Here is a 22,039-nt window from a genome sequence, read left to right on the forward strand (position 1 = left end):
GTGATTTCCTAACTGATGAGAACACCATGAGTATCTTTTGTTCTAATGAGGTGACTCTGAGTGGATCCCTGGTTGGGGTCTGGTTTCAAGAAATATATACCATGATAAGAAGCTTAGAATTTTCAGCCCAACCCCCATCCCTCAGAGAAGGAAGAGGGACTGATAATAGAATTAATCTTCGGTCATGCCTATGTGGAGAAGCCTCCATAAAATCTCAGTAGTATGGACTTTGGAGAGCATCCAGGTTGGTGAACACATCGATACAGGGAGGGTGACACACCCCAATTCTATGGAGACAGAAGCTCCTGCAGTCAAGACCCTCCCAGACCTTGCCCCATGTATCCCTTCATCTGGCTCTTCATCTGTATCCATTATCACATCCCTAAATAAACTGGTAAAGATAAGCTAGTGTTTCGCTGAGTTCTGTGAGCCACTCTAACAAATTAATTAAATCTGAGGAGAGGGTAAAGGGAACCTCCAATTTGTAGACAAGTCAGACAGAAGTTGTGGGTAATCAAGGGATCTACTATTGCAATTGGCATGTAAAGTGGGGTAAGAGCAGTCTTGTGAGACTGAGCCCTTAACTTATGGAGTCTGACACTGCTCCAGGTAGATACTGTCAGAATTGAGTTAAATTTAGAATACCTAGCTGGAGTCAGAGAGAATTGCTTGGTGTGGGCAAAACTCACACACATTTGGTGACCAGAGGTATTAAAATTGAAGTGTTCCGTGTGGTAATAATGTAAATAATAAAGGAGACAAACCGGTTTTTTTTCTACATAGGTGGAAAACAGGGTAAGTTTCTTCTTATACAGTTATAAGTTATATACTTATACTTGTGATGTAAGTATTATTATGATTATGATTGATTATGATTATGATTATTGCTACTACCATTTCATAGGTAAAGAAGGCACAAAAAGGGTAGGTAATTTTTTCAAGATCGTACAAATAGAAAGTGCTAGAGCTGTGACTTGAATATGGGTCTGTTGGAGACTTTGCTCTTACTTGCTCTCATTCGTTGTACCACACTCCTAAGAGCATTGGCATCATCTGAGAGCCTATTAGAAATGTGGAATTTCAGATTCTACCCAAAATTACTGAGCCAGAATCTGCCTTTTAACAAGATCCGCAGGTAGTTTGTAGGCACCTAGAGCTTGAGATGCATGTGATATGATATCCTCCCTCCAACCCCCTACCTGCTCAACACAGTCAAGTGACTAGGAAATCAAATTGAGACTATTCTTCCTTTCATTCTTCAGAGCATGTCTTAGCTGAGGTCTTCATACTTACCATACTTGTCCTTTGCTTAAAATTCTTCAGAACCTACCTAGTTTCGTTAGTCTTCATTGTTTGGTCCTGCTGGTCTGTCCAGCCTTATTTTTTGTAACTATTGCTGAGCAGTGCAGTTCTTCAAACAGTGTGTGGTCTTTGTGTCCCTCTGGATTCATCTGTATTGCAGCCTTCACCTAAAATTTTCTTACACTCTCAGGGGCTGCAACTCAAATGTCTGTAGAGATCTGCAGGGGTGTGGTCAACAGGGAAACATATGCTGCGAGTAGCTGTAGCAACTCTAACTCTGGTCAGAGGAGGTGCTATCAGCAGGGAAGGTGGTTGAAGTGAGACAGATGTTTAGTTTGTCAGAGAGAACAAAAGTCTGGATTAAAAAAAAATGTTGGCAATTACTTTACATTTTAAAAATATATATGGATTGAGTCTTCCTTCAGAATGGCAGAATGTTGAGTGTAGCATTTCTTCTCTCCAACAAAATAGCTAGATGATTAGAGAAATTCATAAAAAAGAATAAAGTTTCTAGAGTGGAAATACATGAAATAAAAATAGAAAAACAATAGAGAAAGCCATCAGAGTTGTGTTTTAAAAGATCAACAAAATTAATAAAACTTATCTAGATTGACAAAGAAAAAACCAGAAAAGACTAAAATCATGATTGGAAGAAGTTCATCGCTATTGACCTTATAGAAATAAATGACTATTAAGGAGTACTATAACAACTCTCTCCCAACAAACTAGAAAATCTAGAAGAAGTGAACAAATTCTTAAAAACACACACACTACAAAAACTGGCTAAAGGGGAAATAGAAAATCTGAGTAGATCTCTCACAGGAGGTTGAATTAGTAACTGAAGTATTACTCAGGTCCAGACGGCTTCACTGGTAAATTCTACCAAACTTTAAACAAGACTTAGCTTCAACTCTTCTTAAACTCTTTCTAACAATTGAAGAGAAGGGAATACTCCACAACTACTTATATGAGGCAGTATTACCCGGACACCAAAGCCAGATAAATACATTGCAAGAAAAGAAAACTGCAGAGCAGCAACCCTTATGACTATAGATGTCAAAATCCTCAACAGAATACTAGAAAACTGAATCTAACAGAATAGAAACAAGATTATACACCACAACCAAGTTGGGATTTAAGCCAACAATATAAATTTGATTCAAACTCTGAAAATAATCAATGTAATACATCATCTTAATAGAATAAAGGACAAAAGCCACACTATAACCTCAATAAACACAGAAAAAAGGACTTGACAAAATCCAATACTTTCATGATTAAAAACACTCAACAAGCACGGAATAGATGGAAACTTCCTCAGCCTAGCAAAGGGCATCTACAAAAAGCCCATATCATTCTTAATGGTGAAAGACTGAAAGCTTTCCCTATATGATGAAACTAAACAAGTATGTCTGACATCAACACTTGTATTCAATATTTTAGTCAGGCAAGAAAAAGAAATAAATGGCAACCATTTGGAATGGAAGAAATAAAACTATTTCTATTCACAGATGAATGATCTTATATATAGGAAATCATAAAAATCCATTAAAAACTATTAAGGGCGCCTGGGTGGCACAGTCGTTAAGCGTCTGCCTTCGGCTCAGGGCGTGATCCCAGCATTCTGGGATCGAGCCCCACACCAGGCTCCTCTGCTAGGATCCTGCTTCTTCCTCTCCCACTCCCCCTGCTTGTGTTCCCTCTCTCACTGGCTGTCTCTGTCAAATAAATAAAATCTTAAAAAAAAACCATTAGAACTAATAAATGAATACAGCAAGGTTGCAGGATGCAAGATCAATACACAAAATTTAATCATGTTTCTACAGATTCATACTGAACTATTCAAAAATAAAATTAAGAAAAGAATGCCACTTAGCATCAAAAAATACTTGGGACTAAATTTAACAAAGAAGTGCAAGCTTGTAAATGGAAAACTAAAACACATTGGTTAAGAAATTAAAGATTTAAATAAATGGAAAACATCCCATATTCATGGTTGCAACATTTAATTTTGTTAAAATAACAATAGTCACCAAGTTGATCTACAATTGGATTTTGGGTAGAAATTGACAAGTTGATCCTAAAATTAAAATGAAAACACAAATGGTCCCAAATAGCCAAAACACACAGAAAAAGAATAGAGAATAGAGAAAAGAAGAATAAAGTTACAGGACTCACATTTTCTCTATTTCAAAACTTATAAAAGCTACAAAAATCAAGACAAGTTTTAACTGGCTAAGGATAGACATATAAATCAGTGGAATAGAATTGATACCCAGAAATAAACTCTTACATTTATGGTCAATTGATTCTTGATGGGGGTGCCATGACATTGTGATTTATACTAAGAAATATATATTTGGTCCTCACCCCTGTTCCTGACATAGAGTATCTAAAATCCTTGTAATTTCCTAAGTGAGAAGGAAGATGAAAGTGTCTTTTGGTAACCTTAACAAGCTCTTTTCAGCCCTGGAAAACCTCGAAGGATATGAGCTGGTTGCCAGAGTAATGAACCCTATAATTATAAGGTTGAAATATTCAGCTCCTCCTACATCTTCGACAAGGGAGAGGGGTTGGAGATAGACTTGACTACTAACAGGCAATGATCTTATCAATTATGCGTATTGAAGCATGAAGCATGCCAGGGGTGTGCTGCACCCCAAACTCCACTGGGACAGAAGTTCCTGTGCTCTGGACCCTTCCAAACCTTGCCCTGTTTATCTCATCACATGGCAGTTCATTCATATCTTTTAGTATCCTTTGTAATAAACTGATAATCTGGTAAGTAAATTGGTTTCCTGAGTTCTGTGAGCCGCTCTAGCAAATTAATCTAACCCAAGGAGGGGGTCTTGGAAACTTCCAATGTATAGCTCGTGGGTCAGAAGCACTGATAACAACCTAAACTTTTGATTGGCCTCCAGAGTTGTGTGTGTGGGAAGGGGCAGTCTTGTGGGTGTGAACTCTTAACCTGTGTGATCTGACGTTAACTTCAGGTGGGTAGTATCACAATTCAGTTAAATTATAGGACGCCCAGCTGGTGTCACAGAATTATTTGATGTGGGGAAAAAAAACCCACTATCCGGTCATCAAAGTTTTCATTATGAGTAGTGCTGTGAGTAGAGAGAAAGAGATACACAGGAGAGTTTTTCCTCTTTATAGGTGCTAAGGCAACTGAATGGGGGCAAGAATTTTCTCTTCAACAGATGGCACTGGGACAACTGGCTATTTATATGCAAACAGATGAAACTAGGCCCTTACATCTATGATCATAGATGTAAATAAGACTAAAGCTTTTAAGAGAAAACACAAGAGTAAATCTCAGAGATCATGGGTTTGTCAATGGTTTTTAGATATGACACCAAAAGCTTAAGTGATAAATGATTGAAAAGTTGGACTTCATCAAAACTGAAAAATCTTTACTGCAAATAATATCATCAAGAAGGTTAAAAACAGCTCACAGGGTGGGAGAAAATATTTGCAGACCATATATATGATAAAGTACTTGAATCTAGAATACGTTAGTAACTCTTATACCTCAATAGTAAAAAGACAAATAACCAAATTAAAAATAAACAAAGGACTTAGACATGCTCCAAAAAAGATACCCACATGGCCAACAAGCACATCTGAAACTAATGATATATTAACTATATATTAACCAATTGAATTTAAATAAAATAAGTTAATAAAAAAGAGAACAAGAGAAGATGCTAAGCATCATTGCTAATTAGGGAAATGAAAATCAAAGTCACAGGGAGGTAATACTTCACACCCACTGAGATGACTATCATCAAAATGACAGATAATGACAAGTGTTGTCCGGGATGTAGAGAAATTAGGACCCTCATTCATTACTGGTCGTAATGTAAAACGGTACAGCCACTTTGGAAAACACTACAGCAGTTCATTAAATTGTTAAACAGAGTTGTCCTATGACTTAGCAATTGCACTCTTAGATGTATATATAAGTGAAATGAAAACATATGCCAACACAAAAGTTGTTCAAGAATGTTCACAGTGGCATTAACAATAGCCAAAAAATGGAAAACATTTTAAATGTCCAACAACTGATGAATGGATAAACATGTGGTGTATCCATGCAATGAAATATTATTTGACAGTAAAAGGGAATGAAGGTCTGATGCATGCTACAATATGGATGAACCTTGAAAACATTATGCTAAGTGAAAGAAGCTAGTCATAAAAAACCACATATAGAGGTTTCTATAGAGATAGAAAGTAGATTAGTGGTTGCCTTTAGCTGAAGGGAGTGGGGGTGGAATCGGTTGGGGAGAATGGACAGTGACTGGTAATGGGTATGGGGTTTCTTTTTAGTGTGATGAAAATGTTCTGAAATTTGACAATGGCAATGGTTGCTCAACTCTGTGAATGTTATAAAAAACACTCGCATACTTCTAAATAGGTGAATTTTTATCATATATGAAGTATATATCGATAAAGATGTTAAAAGTAAAGAGTAAGCTAGTACCTGGGATATGGTAAATATTTAATAATGTAAACTATGAAATTAAAAAAAATGTGTCAAGCATAATTCTTTGAACAGTTCCCTACCTCTCTATAGTGATGAAGTAGAGGATTGTGTCAGAAATGACTGACAGTCTGAGAACATGGGGAAAAGGTGGTGGCAATGACGGAAGACCTCTGGCAAGAAAGTAAATTTAGAGATGGGGGAGGAATAGGGATTCCTTTTGGAGGAATACTGGATGTTCAAAGGGATCCATCTGCTGAAGATTAATATGGAAGACATGGATTTTATCCTAATAGGAAAATTTTGGTTAAACACATATAAAATCTTGCTACTGTGACAATCACCTGAGAATTTCCCTTCTTAATGAGTTTGGGAGTTGGTGAGCAGATTGATGTATTAAAACATCAAATATAGTGAAGGGTTAGATTGGATAGTAATGTTTAAGTAATTTTTATAAAAAGTAATATGGTTATTTATTTATTTATTTATTTTATTTATTTGACAGAGACAACCAGCGAGCGAGGGAACACAGCAGGGGGAGTGGGAAAGGAAGAAGCAGGCTCATAGCGGAGGAGCCCGACGTGGGGCTCGATCCCATAACGCCGGGATTACGCCCTGAGCCGAAGGCAGACGCTTTAACGACTGCACTACCCAGGCGCCCAAGTAATATGGTTATTTAAAATGGTTTCTTATAGGTGTCTTCAGAAGACATATCCTTCGGGGCGCCTGGGTGGCACAGCGGTTAAGCGTCTGCCTTCGGCTCAGGGCGTGATCCCGGCGTTATGGGATCGAGCCCCACATCAGGCTCCTCCGCTATGAGCCTGCTTCTTCCTCTCCCACTCCCCCTGCTTGTGTTTCCTCTCTCGCTGGCTGTCTCTATCTCTGTCAAATAAATAAATAAAAATCTTTAAAAAAAAAAAAAGAAGAAGACATATCCTTCACAACTCCCATCCCTTGGTGTCATTCTCATATTCATGAATGAAGCTCTGTCCATTATACAATGGGCCATCACTAGTATCATCAACCGCACCCCCTCTCAATTGTTAAAGGAGATCATCTTGGTGGATGATTTTAGCTCAAATGGTGAGCAACTTGATCAAGGAATAATAGCTTATTGACTGTGATGGACTGGAAAAGGGTTTTCTCTTAGATATTAGGACACTTTGGGCTATATATAGTGAAGAGAAAGGGATCATTTATTGTGGCCCTATGTGCTGGACACATTAATATTCACAAAGTTAAGGCAGAAGATTATTATCTTGATTACACAGATGGGGAAACTAAGACACAGAGAGATAGACCACATAATGTGCCCAAATTGCATAGTGAGTTAATGGTGGAGCTGAGTCAGGTCCTGGACTGAGTGACTCCGAAACCTTTCCATGCACCGTGATGGAGACCTGAGGGAGTAAAGTGGGTCCAAAAGTAGCCTCAGATACCAAGAAGGAATTCAGAACTGTTCCCTATGAGGAAAGCAATCTTCCTGGGTAATTAAACCCAGAGAAAATGGAGCTTTCGATGCTGAGACTCTTCACAGTGGCAATGTTTCTTGCTCACACCATGCCCTATCCCCATCCCTGTCTAGTTCACCCAGGAGGGACATGGAGAAGCAGGAGATGATGGACCTGAGTCCTCGTTTTCTGGGATTTCAGAATCCCGGTTCCTTCCTTATAAGATCTGTGTACATGTCTGTCTCAACTTCTCTATGCTCCAGTTTCCTTATCTGCAAAACATGAATGTAATAATAACTATCTCATAAATTGTAAGGAGAGTTACGTGAGATAATCATGGCAGCTAACATTTTCCCAAACACCTTATGTAAGTCAACTGTTTGTTTTTTTAAATGTTTTTTATTATATTATGTTAGTCACCATACAGTACATCCCTGGTTTTTGATGTAAAGTTCAATGATTCATTAGTTGCGTATAACACCCAGTGCACCATGCAATACGTGCCCTCCCCACCACCCATCACCAGCCTATCCCATTCCCCCACCCCCTCTGAAGCCCTCAGTTTGTTTCTCAGAGTCATTACAATAACCTATGAGGAAGAACCATGGTTTTGGCCATTTTACAGATGCAAAAACCTAAGGCATAGCATCACAATGCTAGTAAGTGACAAAATTGAGATTTGCAAAGTCCAGAGCCCTATCTCTAGCCACTATGTTCACTGATTTAATATGTAGATTATGAATATTATTTAGCACATAGTAACCTCTCAGCCAGTGTTAGCTCTTAGTTTTTTAAGTTTTGAAGAAACTAGAATAAAGTCACAGAGATTTGGGCTAGCAATAAGAAATTTCTTACAGTAAGGACTGTGGAGTAGCTGCTCATGGGAAGCAGAATTTGTTCCTTCTATGGGGGATCTTTAAGTACCACACGGGTACTTATTGCAGAGTCAAATTAGGGGCAGTTTGACCCAAGAGAAAGAGGCAAATGACCTCTAAGCCTTCCTTTTTGGATTATCAGACATTAAAAATACTCCTTTTTATGTTTTAAATATCTTCCTTTCTTGTCATTTCAATATAAGTGCACAAAAAATAAGAAGTTACAGTTCCCAAGCAGAATTCCACTGAAAACCAAATAAAAGGAAACGGTTGACTTCATTCCTTTCTGGACATGCACACCTGGTTTTTGAGTAAGAAATAATAACTTGATTAGAAAGACCTCTGTCCTAGGCATCTGAACATACCCTGACTCCACTCCTGTCTCTGTGAGATGATCTGAAGCAAGTAGTCTCACCTGTCTGAGATTCAATTTCTTTGTGGGGCAAATGTAAGTGCTGAGCTGAAGATATATTTTCCTGTGGAAAAAAAATCAATGGTTCTTTAATTCCACATTTCATGAAGAGTAGATAAGAATTAATTCAAGATTTCTACCTATGGAACAAATGAAATCAAAAGATACAAGATGACAAACATAGGGTAGACACATAAAGAGAGGTCAAGCAAAACTCTGGATCATTCCAAACCATTCCCCTATCATATAACACATATCTCTCATCTTTGGTCAGGAACCCATTATGTTTTTCATAGAGATAATGTGTGAATGGGCACAGAAGAGGGGACTGTTAATCATTCTTTGACTGATGTTTCTGGGACAGGAATTAGATTCTCTCTCATTAACCATGAAAATATCAACTAGGTTGGTCCTAAACTGAACAGAACCTAAAAATCTGTTTTGTGTTAAATTGAGGAAAATAAATGGAAGTCTACCACATATGCTACAAGAGAAACTTACTATTAATTTCACTTTATGGGGCAAGTAACTCCACTACTGCGTGTCTCCACTTCCTCATCTGTAATAAGGGGGAAATAATAATGTTTACCTATAGGACAGTTTTGAGGATGAAATAAGACATGTAAAGTCCTCAACACAGGACTTGCTCCCAATAAATGTTAACTAGTGTTACTACTTGTTGTTTATCTCAGTATCATTTGTAGTACAGTTGAAATGCCATCACTTGGTTATGCCCCCTTCTTTTTTTCCCTGAGATATGAAGCTTCATTTGTATCAGGTCAAATGTTTCAAGTGTCAACAGAGCTAATCCAACTTTTTCAGAAATGGTATTAATATAGGTGGAATTCTGTATTTTCTCTCCAATTTTAGGCAAATTTTATAACTAACAACTATTTACTGAGTTTGTACCCAAAACCAGGCACTATGCAAGGAAGAGAATGTCACTGATTTCAAGAAGTTCCCATATTGCTTTATGAGGCAAGACATACCTATGGAAAGATATTTCAACATATGAAGAATCGTGTGTCAAATTGATTGAGCTGTCAATGAGTGCGAGAAAGCCTGGAGAAATGGCTGGGATGAACTAGAGCGGCTTCCTGGAGGAGGTGGACCTGAATTGGGACTTGCAAATTTGGTAGGATTTAGATGAGCAAAGAAAACAAAGGAAGACTGGGTATGTGTCTGTGGGTGTGGGGGGTAGAGAGTGATGAAAAGAATGATATGAGCAACTTTGCAGAACCCAGAAGCACCCTGAGCTGAACATCCCAGAATAAAGAGTTTGGGGGCAAAGTGGACCAGTGGGAGAGTAAGGCTGAGAAGGGAGCATAAGTTTACTTTAGAAGATCCATTGAAGGGTCTTTAATTCTTGTGCTGGATTGTAGGCATTATTTCTGAGAGGATGACTCAGAATCTGCAACTCATAAAATTTTGGAATTGGAAGGATCCTGACATATTATCCAGCCTTTCTTTCTAAATTGAGGAAACAGATACCCAAACGGGAAGAGACACAGAATTAGATAGTGAGAGAGGCTGAATTGTACACTAGATATCCAGGGTCTATGGCAAACTCTTTTTTCTTTTTTTTTCCTTTTTTCTTTTTTCCCACCATTTTGGTTCACACAATTTATTTAAGAACGCATATGGAAAACTCAAGATAAATGACTTTTAATCTTCATCTTCCACCTCGCCTTTATCCTGGTTAATCTGGAAGAAATGTAATTCTTAATTATGCTGTTAACAACTATGTACAACCAATCACACAGATTATTCTTCATATTTTTTGGTGAGATTTTTCAAAAGCCTTTTAGGAAAAGTTACCTCAGAAGTTATGATAATCCTCTCACATTTGCTGCAACATGGATGGCACTGGAGGAGATAATGCTAAGTGAAATAAGTCAAGCAGAGAAAGACAATTATCATATGATTTCTCTCATCTATGGAACATAAGAACTAGGAAGATCGGTAGGGGAAGAAAGGGATAAAGAAAGGGGGGTAATCAGAAGGGGGAATGAAGCATGAGAGACTATGGACTCTGAGAAACAAACTGAGGGCTTCAGAGGGGAGGGGAGTGGGGGAATAGGATAGGCTGGTGATGGGTAGTAAGGAGGGCACGTATTGCATGGTGCACTGGGTGTTATATGCAACTAATGAATCATCGAACTTTACATCAAAAACCAGGATGTACTGTATGGTGACTAGCATAATATAATAAAAAAATTTTAAAAAATAGCACCAATGATAAAGCTAATACATTAAATCAGGCTAATGCAGCCATACAATTTACAAAAAAAAAAAAAAGAAGTTATGATAATCCTGCTCTTGCTCCTTTCAGTGATTAATCCTCCACCAGGATTCCCAGGTTTTCCATTAACTTTGATTTTTTCTTGAAGAAATTGCTAAAAAAAAAAAAAGGCAGAATCCATGATTCTGTCTTCTACAGGGGGGGTGCCATCAAGTGTGAACTTCAGAAACTTCTCCCCCCAACTTTGCCACAAGCCTTTTCAGGGGCACCATGGTGGCAGGAGAAGAAAAATCATGGCAACCCCTTCTGATTGCTTCCTGAATGTAGTGACTGGGTAAATGTAGGGACTTTCCAGGTTGGTTTCTCACAGTCAGAGCAAACAGTCTTCAGATCCACTGGCTCTCTTTAAAACTTCAATTTTTGGGGACACCTGGGTGGCGCAGTCGTTAAGCGTCTGCCTTCGGCTCAGGGCGTGATCCCAGCATTCTGGGATCGAGCCCCACATCAGGCTCATCCTCTAGGAGCCTGCTTCTTCCTCTCCCACTCCCCCTGCTTGTGTTCCCTCTCTCGCTGGCTGTCTCTCTCTCTGTCAAATAAATAAATAAAATCTTTAAAAAAATAATTTTAAAAAATTAAAAAATAAAAACTTCAATTTTTGAGTCAGTCTTCCTGGAGTGCAGCTGGGGAAGTTCTAACATAGGGTAAATTTTTGTGCCGCAGTCATGTAGGTATTGATCTCAGATCTTGGTCACTCCAGTACTCACAAATCTACTCTTCTTTTGAAAGAGGAGCCAGCAAGAATCTCATCTCGGGCCCTGGGAAGAGAGGAATAGAGAGAGATCATGATAAACCCAACCAAGTACACACATAGTACTTTAGGCAGCATGGTATGGTGGTTAGACAGAATATGGACTCATATCCAGGGTGTGCCACTTATCATATGAGTAACTTGGACAACCTTCTTAATCTCTCTGTGCCTCAGGAGGTTTTTTTGTCTGTAAACTGAGGATACGGAAATACCAACTTATAGGATAATTTGAAATTTAAGTAAATTAATGTTATCAATGGAAAACTCAGTCACTTGGTTAGATATCTTAAACACTGCTTAGTGATTTACATGCAAGTTGTTCTCGTACATATGAGGAAATCAACTGGTAGGCTCAAAGAGCAAATTTATAGACAGGCTTTATAAAAGAGAGGGGAAGATGGAAGAAAAAAGTGTAAACAATCTGGGAATAGTGAATCCTGTTTGCATAATTTAGAGGATAAATACATTAGCTAGAAGCTGGAAAAGTGATCAGCCTGGGCATTCTATCCAAAACTGGTCCTTCAGTAGGCCAAGTAGAAATATGTAAAACAAGACAAAACAGTTTCAGTTGTTTATGGATTCTCCAGAAAATCTTGAGAGTTTAGCCATGGGGAAGACATTCCAGGATGTCTCTATAATATCTGTTCATCAGCACCTCTACCTTAGTTAGGTCAGGTCTATCTACTCATTCTTGTGAAAATTTCTCAATACACACATAAAGCATATATAACAACCTTTGTTACATGGTAAACAGTATGATTATTCTAAGGTAGTTTAACTTCAAGGGAAAGGAGATTAGGAATGGAGCATTAAGCCTGAGGATAGAATGGAGAGAAGTAGGTGCAGGGGAAACACTACTTATTTCTGAGTCAAGATGGTAGAATTGCTCATCCTAAACTGGAGGTAGTCCAGCCACTATTTCATAATAGTATGAAATTTCTGTACCACGTTGATTATTGCACTCAGAATTTCTGTAGGTGTGCATTTGGTTGGCAGGAGAACTAAAGGCACCCTTGGATGAGAAAGTTAAGCTTTACAACCAGAAGTATCCAGGACTACTAAAAATAATTCGGCATATGGAGATAAAGGGTCTTGCTCAAGCACGCAACACTGGCAGGAAAGTGGCCATGGCTGATGTGATTGCCATCTTGGATGCTCATGTTGAAGTGAACATTGGGTGGTAAGGCTCCAGGAGATTTCTTCTCCCAAGAAAGGGGAGAAAGGAGATATTGAAAATGTACTACATACAAGACAGGATATTATGGAAATAGGGGAAGACAGCACCAGACTTTGAACAAAGAAAAGATCCAAAGACAGGGTGTTTTACTCACGGATTTTGGTTGGCTAAGGAAGTAGTCTAGACTTAGGAAACAAACAAACAAAACAAAAAACAAAACAAAACAAAAAACAATGGGCTTGGAGGGTTGACAACTGGATCCTGACCCTCACTTTGCCAAATAACGAGACATTTATGTCCTTAACTTTAAAATGAATAAATTATCTTTTGATAATTCCTAAGGTTTTTCTCAGCCCTGAAATTACATGATACAAAGAAAGTTGTGTTCTTTGGAGAATCAAATAGTAAAGAGACATCATTTTGGAAACAGGGAGACCCAAAGAGCTAACGTAAATTTAGGCAGAATACCAATAGCCCTGTTCATAATGATTTGAGAGTGGTATTTGGGTACCAATTCCAAATCCGTTCTTGACATAGGTCAGCTGCTAGCGCCTCAAGCTATTCTGAAAACTGCAGAGATTCTCTGCACTCTGGAGTATCTTACAGCTCAGCACAGCATAAATGAAAAAGGTGCTCAATGTCAGGGCAAGGTGCTTGAAGAAGTTTTGCTTGCTTGCTTCTTCTACTTACTTCCTATCCAACCTGGATTTGTTATACACTCTTCTTCTAAGGCAGAGCCCATTTTGGCTTGGATTCAGGAAGATCACACTGTGATAGTGTCTCCTGTATTTGACAATATTCATTTTGACACCTTTGAACTGGAAAGGTATGCGTTGGCAGTTGATGGGTTTAACTGGGAACTGTGGTGTCGCTATGATCCACTGCCAAAGGCCTGGCTTGATCTGGATGATGCCACCGCTCCAGTGAAGTAAGTCTGAGGTTTAGGAACCTTGATTAGAACATGGGAAATCAAGAATGGATGGTGTGAGTTTTATCTTTTATGGTACTGATGGGAGTGGGTGGGAGAAATGGAGGAGATGGGGTGATGGACAGAGGATAGAGAAAAAAAATTATAGACACTTTAGACTATCTAAAGGCTTTCAAACAAAAAGCAAAGTATATAATTTTTTTTTAAAAAAAATTGAGGCATTTTAAGCATTTACCAGGCTATGAAGTTGGACTATGAAGATGAAAAAGGTATAATTTCATTATAATTTGAGAAGGGCTATAGCAGCATAGGTTCAGCCTGAGGGTTTGGGGAAAGCCTTCAGGATAAGAAGAGGCTTGAGTAGACCTTTGAAAGACAAATCATCATTGGCTTCCTACCCTTCACCGCCATCCTGACCCATTCCTTAATAAAGAGGTTAGTAACTCTCTTCCTGTGTGTTCTATAGGAGTCCTTGTATCATGGGCATCCTGGCTGCCAATAGGGTCTTTTTGGAAGAGATCGGATCTCTGGATGGTGGGATGCTGGTCTATGGAGGAGAGAATGTGGAACTGAGCTTGAGGGTGGGTACATTCCCTTCTCATTAGGAGAAAAAGCAGAGAGGGAAATAATTGGTGAGTAGTATGGTCTTTGGAATTCTGGAACAAGGCTGAATGTCATTGGCTCCAGCGATGGACAAATTCTCATGTTTCTGAGTCACTAGGAATAGGCAGTAAAACTTCTGGAGTGGAGCTTTCTGGTATAGGTTTATATAATCTGGGAAATATGGATGGAAAGTGGTAGAATTGAGGCTCAGCAGATGGTATTCTTATTTGCCTTAAGGGAAATAAGCATTCCAAGCATTTTTTCCAACCATCTCCTAGATCTCATGCATAAAATATCCCTCCTATAGTATTCTTTTTGCAGCTTCTATATAATGTACAAGCCTTTGTTAAAAGGCCTTGCCTCTTGGGTTTGTGATTGTTCTTATTAATTTATCTTTCTTTCATCTTCCAGCCTAAAGCTGAACTTTAAAAAAGGCAGCATATGGTAGTGAGAATTACGTGAGTATTGGAAACAAACAGACTTAAGTCCAAATCCTACTCTACCACTTGAAAGTTTGTGTTATCTTGGGCAGCATAGAAGCTCTCTAAGCCATACCTACTACATTAAGCCCCTAGCAAGCTGAGTAACATGTGACTTATGCTCATAAATGGTTAATGCTATAAATAATAGTGATAAGGACATCGGTGGCATTGTAAAAAAATGCTGAACTTGGCTTCTAATCCTTTCTTTGCTAATTCACTGTGGACTGAGTGTCTATAAAATGGCTTTTTTCCCCTAAGCCCTGAAATTCTGTGCCTGAGACCAGGTGATCTCTGGTCCATTACAGCGTCTGGAAGCATATGATATTTTCTAAAAGTTATTCAGACCTACTCCCTTCAATTTCGTTTTACTTGGAACTGATGACTTTAGAATTACATATTATACCCAATTAAGACTTAACCAGGACATCACATTTATGTGTTAACAAATACACTTTGAGTTCCTATCTGGGTTATAGCTTAAGCCACAGTAATTGTTCTGTAGGAATACTATTGTTTTGCATGGTTGTCTTGACCAGTTTTCCCTTTTATGAAAGCGTCCTTGTTTCATCTACCTCATAAGGATGATGGCACTGTTAGAATGTAATAAATATTTTTAAATGATTTATAAAGATATTAATTGAATTCTTGTTTGACTACTGTGAGAAAGGCTAAAATGACAGGTTTAAACAAGATAGAAATTATTTCTTTTTCCCAGAACAGTTTGAAAATAAGCAGTTCAGGACTGACATGGCAGCTTCAGGGTGATGGGGACCAAGACCCATCTTCTGGTTCTGCTACACTCAACACCACACCTGTATTCTATTCAGTAAGAAGAGAAAGGGGGGGAAGACAGAGCATGCTTTCTTTTTAAGGGCACTACCTGAAAGTTGTATATGTTATTTCCTTCAAATCCCATTGGCCACTGCTGGTCATATGGCCACTGATGAGCAAAAGAGTCTGGAAAACGTAGATTTCAGCTAGTTGCTTATGTGTACCGTTATTCCTTCTAAAACTATAGATGGAGAGGGGAATATGTATTGAGTGTACAATTAGTCTCTAGCACAAAAATATAAATGCAGAAATAATTACTTTATGCATAGTACGTAGCAAAGTCCTAAGCTGACTGTAGTTACATTATGGTTGAGATTTTCCTACCTACCATAGCTTCCATGAATTTGGAACTCCAATTCTCCAAGTTAGGACCCCAAGCCCTTCTTACCATTTCTGAGTTCCCCACGCTTTTCTCTGCTTTCTTCTTCTGTTGTCTGTCTGTTTCAATTCCCCCACCCTCTACTGAACTCTGATATTTTAGATTCCACAAGAAATCCTCTTTCTTTTAACATTTTGTGCTTTTTTTGGTAAGTTTTGCTGGAAATGTAGGCAATGTCAGGGAAAGGCCATTCTTTTCTTTTTCTTGGATAAAACAGTTCTACCCATATCCAGTCTTCTTAGTTTGTGTGTGTGGCTGTTTGCCTTTTAAAACTTCTCAGAACTTGTTAAGATCTGTCTTTCTCCAATGACAGATCTTGGGGAACATTATAACTTCATGAAATGCTTTATTCTGACATCTAGAGGCATGGCAGTGATAGTGCACATGGAAGTGTATAAATGGAGATGGACTGTTGGGACTGATGCTCAAGAAAGAAAAACCAGCATTTATCAAGCACCTTGTGTATTCCTGACCCCTTGTCAGATCTTAACAGGCTCACTGCCTGGATTCGGAATCCAGCTCTGTCATTTACTTGCTGGTAAATGTGGGCAACTTACTTAAATGAGGATAATAATAATATCTACATGGTACGTATTAAATTCATGAAAAACATTAGGGTAACATGTGCCACAGAACAAGTCATTGTTATTATAAGCAGAAGCTTCACGTCTCTCTCTGTGTTAGACACACACACACACACACACACACACACACACACACAGAATGGAGGAATGTTTGGCAAGGGGGAATAAATCGAAAGAGTAAAATTTGGAAACTGTTGCTCAAGGATAATAGTTAATGTTACTTCATAAATGGCAATCATGACTTTTATCCATTCACTTGAATTTAAGTTTTTTTGTGCCATTTTTTTTCTCCTCTGAATTCCTGTGGATTGGAAACTACCATCAACTAAAAAAATTGGAGTAAATTTGTATTTCAAATTTTAGATGTTCGGCTTCAGAAAATAATATCTGAAAACAAATCAGTTGTAACCTCCACATGATTCTGGAAACTAATGAAGAGAAATTCAGGAGGATAATGGAAGAAAAGAACTGTTTCAAGTTAAAAATCATAGCCATTTATGGATACTTGTTATGCCATTTATTCCTCCTGACAGCTTTATGCCCTTTTGTGGATGAGCCACTTGAGACTCAGTGAGGGAAGGTGTTTTGCCCCTAGTTGCCAGGTATGCAGTGATGGAGTCAGGACTTGAACACAGGTCAGTCTGACTTCAAAGCCTGACTTTTTGTCACTGTGCTATTCTGGGTTTGGGGGGATGAGGGAGGAGAATATGTGGGTTCAGAAGTAGAAGAAAGGATGAAAAATTCTGAAAGTCAGATACAGGGAATGATCCTTTAGGGGGTTAACTGAACCAGCAGGACCTACCTAAGTTGCTCACTCTTATCTCAGAGGCTCCCTTGGGCATGAATGTAGGAGGTTTCTAACTGCTGTCGGATAGGCCAATTAACTCCCCAAAACTGCACCTTTCTTGGGAAACCATGAAGAGAAGACACTGGAGCAGTTATATCAATCTAATATCAGTAGATAATTCTATCATCTATCTGGATGAAGATCATATTTTTAAGCCAAGTATTAGATTATGTGGCCTAAAAATTATGTTTGTACCCGTCAGATGGCAAAAAAGAGTATTTATAATTGTATCATTATATCATGAGTCATGATATCTCTTAGACAAGAATTACTTGTATGAGTTATCTGTTGCTGTGTAGCAGGATTATCACAACGTTGGTGATTCAAAGCAAGTTGCATTTACCATCTCACAGTTTCTGTGGATTAAGAGTCCATGCATGGCTTAGCAGGGTCACCTGCAAAGCTGCAGTCAAGGTGTTGGCCAGGGCTAGGTTCTCGTTTACGATTGACTGGGGAAAGATCTGCGTCCAAGCTCATGTGATTGTTTGTAGCACTCAGTTCCTTGAAGCCCTCCAGACTGAGAAAGCATTCAGTTTTTTGCTGGCTATCAGTTGGAAGCCGCCCTTAGTTTCTTGCTCTGTGACCTCTTCATCATGGTGGCTCACAACGTGGTGGCTTGCATCTTCAAAGCCAACATGACAGAATGTCTCCTAAACAGATGGACGCTGCAATCTTATATTGTTTAATTACACACATGCAATCATATACATCCTGTCACCTTTGCCATATTCTATTGGATAGAAGGAGATCAAAAGCCCACACTCAAAGGGAAGGGATTAGGGAAGGGTGTGAACACCAGGAAGCAGGGATCGTGGGAACCCCTGAGAGTCTGTCCACATTGCTTTATATCTAGCATGCAGGACACAGGGGGTCTTGGGAAGTGAAGTCCAGTGAGATTGGCTCCAAGCGTGGTGCCTCTTAGGACTTTGGCACTTTCTTGGGGATAATAGAGCAGAGGCAGCCATTCCTTTGGTCTGTTCAGGAAGATTTCCTGAGAGACGTAGGATTTTTGGAGCTGTCTGAACAATGGGAGAGAAGCATTTTGGTAGACTTCTAATGAAGGTTGTTTTAGATAGGTAGATTGAGAGGCCACATTGAGATGGGAGTGAGAGGACTGAATTTACATTCTTTAAAAATGATTCCAAAATGTGGTCTCTGTGAGTCCACAGCTATGCTGCTTCTTGGTCATGGGCCTAGCCTGTCCAGGTGACTTTCTTTTCTTCTTTTACAGGTGTGGCAGTGTGGAGGGAGAATTGAGATCTTACCGTGCTCCCGGATTGCTCACATAGAGAGACACCACAAGCCCTATGCCTTGGATCTGAGTCTTCCCTTGAAGCGTAATGCTTTGCGGGTGGCTGAAATCTGGATGGATGAGTACAAACACATGGTCTATTTGGCCTGGAACATACCTCTCCAGGTTTGTCGTGGATTTGAACAGAAGCAGGGAAGAATGAAGGAGGAGGGGGGGCTGGTAATGGTAGGAAATGGGACAGATAGAGTGAAAGTGCTATCCCAGCCCTAAAAAATTAGCATAAAGTCCCCATGGTGCAATGAAAATGACACCTAACATTAATGTAGTAATACTATGCTCCAGGCAGTCATTAATCATTGAGACATATCTATGAGATGGGTTTTGTTTTTATGCTTCTGTGTTTATAGATGAAGAAACCAAAGCACAGAGGGTTGAAAGGAATTTGTTTAAGGTAATAAAGTAATAAGCAGCAGAGATATGATTCAAACCAAGGACTCTTCTAGATTCTATGTTCTTCATGCATCATCTATACTGGGGGATTCATTGTGGGGCAGGGCTGGACATCAGGAATTCATGGGACATGGCAGGTGGGATGTGGGATGGTGGGAGTAGGGACTGTAACCCTGCTGGATGCACACAGATGAGGACAGCCTTCTTGGCTAAGGCTAGCCACCTGAGGTTGACAGGGTATACTATCTTCTGTCCTTGAGCTGCGGCTCTGGGCTCAAGCATTCTTTCCCTTTGATTCCCCGCAGATATCTCTTGTAGAAAATCTCCTTCAACCTCTAAATCTTGCTATCAGAATATTGTTTTTTTTTAAAAAGATTTTATTTATTTATTTATTTGACAGAGAGAGAGAGACAGCGAGAGAGGGAACACAAGCAGGGGCAGTGGGAGAGGGAGAAGCAGGCCTCCTGCTGAGCAGGGAGCCTGATGCGGGGCTCAATCCCAGGACCCTGGGATCATGACCTGAGCCGAAGGCAGACGCTTAACGACTGAGCCACCCAGGTGCCCCCAGAATATTGTTTTTGAAAGCCTTTTCTGGCTACCTGGAGTATTTTGTGCCTTACTGGTGCAAATATTATCTCAAATGAGAGCAGTCTGTATTAGCTTGCTAATGAAGGGAAATAAACCCAAGTGGCCCTACTACACAGACCTTGCAAGTGCCTTTGAAGCCAGCAGAGATTACTAGGGTTCAAGCTCTTTTCACTTTCGCTGAAAAACTGTAATGATCAAGGTAACCTTCCAGGCTATAAGGAAAATGCTTCATTCCCTCATGCGTCATTCATACCCTTTGATGGAGTCAAGGATGTTACAAGGCACAGAAATGTTCCATGTTTTATTTATAGAACTCTGGAATCGATTTTGGAGACATTTCTTCCAGAATGGCACTCCGGAAGAAACTGAAATGTAACACTTTTGACTGGTATCTGAAGAATGTTTATCCAAACCTGAAGCCAATCCACTACATTGTGGGCTATGGAAGAGTATGTATCGTGAAATCGCACCTCAGGTTTTAAATATTTGACTATGAAAGGCAATGGGACCTGAATTACATGGCAGCTCAGAAAAGCGTTTCCAAAATCCATCCTGCCCAGGCTTATCTTTCTACCCCCTAACTTCTTTCTCAGGTTTTGTCCTTGGGCCCTCTCAGTGTACTTTCATCTCTTGCTCCCCAGACCTCATCTCTTTTCCTTGTCTCTGCCTCTGGTTCCTTACTTTGCAAACTGCAGCCCTAAATCTGACCTCTCAGTTTCTCAGCCAGCCGGGGTATCTGGCCTGGCCTCCCTTTTCTATATGTGCTGTGACAGTCTGAGGGTGGGCTTTCCTAGGAAGGAGCTCGCAGCAGGATCTCCTTCCAGCATTTGTCTAGTGCAAAGAAAATGGCTCTCAAGATCCCAAACCCCTGCTTCCTTTTGCTTGGTAATTTCTGGCACCCCTGGAGTAGTGGGGAAAATGCACAACTTGGGGAGGCTTGAGGGCCTTCTTTCTCTGCCTCTTTCCAATGGTGTTTCTGTGTGTTTTGCCCTTTCAGATGAAAAACACATTGGATCAAAATATCTGCCTGGATCAGGGACCTGTTTCAGACAAAACTCCCATCATGTATTACTGTCACAAATACGGTCTGCAGGTATCTTCCACAATCTCTCCTGCCCTGGCAGGGTGAGTTTGTTATGGCTCAGCACCTGGCAACCCTTGCCAGTTTCAGACTAAGTGTTAGATGATGGGAAGGCAGGAATGGAACATCCTCAGCAAAGGGTAAGGGTGAAATCCAAATCTGTCCTATAATTAAGCACTTCCAAGTCCATTCAAAAGATCATAGCTAGACAGATCCACTTCAGGTCCAGGGAGCATAGGTAGAAAATATGCTCTGTCCCATTCATTTGCAATGGTAATACTTTCATTGACAGTTACCTCAGGTCCCATCCTTTTCCCTTCCCTTCACTATCTCCACTATCCTCCCACCACTCCCTGTATGCCCTGGAAGGTGTGCAGGTGATGCTACCTGTGGCTTCTTCTATAGAGAAGGAAACAGGGGCTAGAGAAGAGAGAGGCTAAATGGAAGTTTCTCCATATAATAAAAGAGATCTGGCATCGAGTGGCTGATGCAGCCCAGGGACTTTTTCTCCTGAGAATATTTTCATCTATCTTGTTACTTTGCATGTTGCCCTCACAGGGAACTTTTGGTGGTATGTACGATAGCATTTCCACCTGACAAATGAAAACACTGAGACACAAAAACAGCCTAATTGTCCAAGCTCACCAAACAAGATAGTGTCAGATTAAGATCTGGAAAGTTTTCTTGACAAGCCCATCGCTGGAGCTTATGATGACAGCTTCTGAAGGTCAAGGGTGTGTGTGTGCGTGTGTGTGTGTGTGTGTTTCAAAGATAATCTCCCTTGTCTAGGCAAGTCATGATTGTGTTGGAGCCCTTGTACGGAAGCAGGCAGAGCAGTGCCCCCTCCTCATGCCTGGTCTTCTTCCTAGAGTCAACTGGGGGTTGGGGAGAAAGAAGCAGAAGTGACTCTTTGTTACCCAGGAAAGTTCAGTGCTCCCTCATGGTGATTGAGTGCCTAGGGGACCCAAGAACAGTCTCATGCCCTCTATAAGGTCAAGGACTGCCTCACTGACTATATCCATGACGGCATCCTTTGCTCTCTTTTAGAATGTCTGCTATCACCTCCCTGGGGAGCTCTATGTGGGACCCCTGATGGCAGAGGCATATACTGATGATCACTGCCTGACAGACCCTGGCAATGGGGAGAAACCCACTTTAGAGCCATGTTCCAAGGCAGCCCAAAACAGACAGCACATATATTGGGATTTTAAATTGGTGAGTCACATGGTTTTTTAATGGATAGGCATATTCAAATCTA

At 39.9% G+C, this 22,039-nt stretch overlaps 1 protein-coding gene and 1 pseudogene across 1 annotated transcript in view; one reads left to right on the forward strand and one right to left on the reverse strand.

Annotated features, from left to right (window-relative positions):
• GALNT8 (polypeptide N-acetylgalactosaminyltransferase 8) overlaps positions 1-22,039 on the forward strand; it is a 47,801-nt gene that overhangs the window by 17,770 nt on the left and 7,992 nt on the right. Inside the window, 9 exon segments of the mRNA XM_008683600.1 lie at positions 1,629-1,635; positions 6,715-6,874; positions 12,576-12,764; positions 13,492-13,684; positions 14,151-14,265; positions 18,642-18,827; positions 20,012-20,149; positions 20,698-20,793; positions 21,829-21,996. Coding sequence (XP_008681822.1) covers positions 1,629-1,635; positions 6,715-6,874; positions 12,576-12,764; positions 13,492-13,684; positions 14,151-14,265; positions 18,642-18,827; positions 20,012-20,149; positions 20,698-20,793; positions 21,829-21,996 — 1,252 coding nt within the window.
• On the reverse strand, positions 10,195-11,043 carry LOC103656213 (annotated as a pseudogene).

The sequence above is a fragment of the Ursus maritimus genome, unplaced genomic scaffold (genome assembly GCF_017311325.1).
Source record: "Ursus maritimus isolate PB19 unplaced genomic scaffold, ASM1731132v1 scaffold_26, whole genome shotgun sequence".
In the NCBI taxonomy this organism is placed as follows: domain Eukaryota; kingdom Metazoa; phylum Chordata; class Mammalia; order Carnivora; family Ursidae; genus Ursus; species Ursus maritimus.